At 39.6% G+C, this 2,672-nt stretch overlaps 1 protein-coding gene across 1 annotated transcript; it reads left to right on the top strand.

Annotated features, from left to right (window-relative positions):
- The first annotated feature begins 205 nt into the window (after positions 1-205).
- LOC311066225 (uncharacterized protein) lies at positions 206-1,096 on the top strand. The gene is made up of 2 exons (XM_084087273.1): positions 206-292; positions 495-1,096. The coding sequence occupies exons 1-2, from the start codon at positions 235-237 to the stop codon at positions 983-985; spliced, it is 549 nt and encodes a 182-aa protein (XP_083943399.1). The 5' UTR covers positions 206-234; the 3' UTR covers positions 986-1,096.
- The last annotated feature ends 1,576 nt before the right edge of the window (positions 1,097-2,672 follow it).

Genomic DNA, 2,672 nt, shown 5'->3' with positions numbered 1-2,672 from the left:
TCAATCACAAGAGATAGACATTACAACTTTAGTTCTATGGGATATAACATCAGCTGTTATGCTAATTGATTAATTAATCATTGATCTCATTAATTAGCATATCCACCCCAATAATGAGTTAACAAGTCATCCAGGTGGTACAGATTTCTGTTTGGCTTTAAAAGACCTGGTTGTTTTGAAACTTTATTTGTATGCTTACATTGGTTTTCTTGGTGTCTCAGTTTCTGTTATAGAATGGGTTTGAGCAAAATTACTGTTTTGGTGGTTCTGTATCTTCAATTGGTATGGCATGGTGAGTTTATTTATTTATTTTGCTTGTAGTAAATATACTTGTATGTATTTTTTATTTTATTTTTAAATATCAATGCGCTTCTCAATTTTTGGCTCTGCAGTTGAAGATGGATCCTTGGACTTCTCCTTTTTTTGTGTTTCTAACGTGCTCTACTTGGTTATATTGTTATTCGCAAAAACTTTCTTTCTCTCCTTCTCTATAGACAATCAAGTTGGTGCATCCAGTTCTAACTCTGTCTATCTGAAGTACACTTTCAGCCAGGATGCTGCTGAGGGGTCTGGTTCTGTGAATCCCACCTTTAGCCATGATGATGCTGAGGGGTCTGGTTCTGTGTATCCCACCTTTAGCCATGATGATGCTGAGGGGTCTGGTTCTGTGTATCCCACCTTCAGCCAGGATGATGCTCAGGGTTCTGGTTCTGTGAATGCCACCTCTAGCCAGGATGATGCTGAGGGGTCCAGTTCTGTGAATGCCACCTTCAGCCAGGATTCTGCTCCGGGTTCTGGTTCTGTGAACGCCACCTTTAGCCAGGATGATGCTGAGGGGTCCAGTTCTGTGAATGCCACCTTCAGCCAGGATTCTGCTCCGGGTTCTGGTTCTGTGAATGCCACCTTCAGCCAGGATGATGCTGAGGGGTCCGGTTCTGTGTATCCCACCTTTAGCCTGGATGATGCTGAGGGGTCTGGTTCTTAGGCTGGATTGTGAATAGCTTGGTCGTCTGGTTCTTCGGCTGGATTGTGAATAGCTTGGTCAATATTAACAGGAGGTTTGTGACTGTCAAAGCACATTAAAAGATGATGATCCATAAGTAGTTTGTGTTCCTGTTTTCATTGATTCAAGTCATTTTTGCTGTGTCAAAACAGTCCTCCACAGTTGACCTCCACTGAATGAAGACCCAACAACACAGGCCTGCTGTATATTGTTGGGTCTTCATTCAGTGGAGGTCAAAGAATCCCAAGTTATAAATTCTAGATATGTGGGATATAACTTAAGCTTGTATGATGAGTGATTTTAATTATTAATCTCAATTAGCAGATTTGCTCCAATTTGTTAATGAGTCAAGGTGGTACAAATGGTGTTCAGTTTGGCTTTAAAGGGGTCTTGACATGGATTTTTATTTTGATAGTTCACTAAGATCACAGGTTCAACTATCTTGGCATCTATTACGCATATTGTATACAAAACAAAATGCTCTCAAACATTTAAACATCTGATGCGATACGGGACCGTAAATCATCCACTGGTTTTCAACGCTGAAATCCTTCTGAAGTCTGTACAAGGATGCAAACAAGCTGTTTAAACTGTACGTGTCGAAACTAAGGTTCGTTCTTTCTTCCATTTGTCCTGTTGTTGACAGACTCAAGTGCTTGGAGTGTCAGAAACAACATGTAATTGTATAATGTATCCAATGTAGACCGCATCAGTGATTATAATAGGTTATATTTGCATTTGACATGATGCTTACATTGCAGGCAAATGTCAGCTGTTAAGTGACAATGCCAGTGGGTGAGGCCTATGGGGCAATGATGTATAACTATGTAAATGTATTTGCCCGTGTGATGTCACAGATCCTGCAATATCAAAATGAGCTGTTTTTGGAGACTGATTAAATAAATGCTTTGTTTATAATGAGGGCATTTTAAGCTATGAAACTTGCAGGATGTTTTAATGGTACAAAGTCCTCTTATATGTCAAAAGATCATGGAAAATTAGATTTCTCATGTCATGACCCCTTTAAAGGCCAATTCACAAGGCCCTGACAGACACCGACCAATGGCGTCAGTCACAAGATTACAGTACATCACTTCAGAGATTTCAAGTTCCAACAAATGCAGATTCATTATGTTAAATCTGCGAAAAACAAGAGCCGAGTAACACACTGAACCGACAAAGTATTTATCGCGTCTGGTGCAGTGCGAATTGGCCTTAAGAATAGAAACACACAGGTAACACAGTGTTAAATTCTGGCCATTAGGCATTTTGTTAAGTAAATAATTTCTTAAAAGCCTGGAGCAGGAGCAGTCCAAAGCGATTGCAGTTCTGTGTTTTCAAGACAACACATTCTACTTGTCTAAATGAATCGTTGAATAAACAGCACCAGCACTGCATTTTTTAAATCATGCAGTGACACATGACTGCATTAACACTTCCTGATCTCCATCTATGAAAATTAATGAGTTGTTTCTAGCAAAACTTTCAAAGGTCATTAAAATGGTATTGAGGAGTACAAGTCCATGAGGACATACGAGTCATATCAATTAGCTAACACTAACCACTGCAGCCAATTAAATGGGTTTAAGGATGTGTGTGTCATACACAACTCAGGTAAAGTGAATGAGAAAGTGCATGTGTGTGTGTGTTTTCCTTGTTAAACAAGACA

The sequence above is a fragment of the Abramis brama genome (assembly GCF_963993115.1).
Source record: "Abramis brama genome assembly, chromosome: 1".
NCBI lineage: Eukaryota > Metazoa > Chordata > Actinopteri > Cypriniformes > Leuciscidae > Abramis > Abramis brama.
The sequence above is the reverse complement of the archived record's forward strand: the minus strand, read 5'-3'. Positions and strand labels throughout refer to the sequence as shown.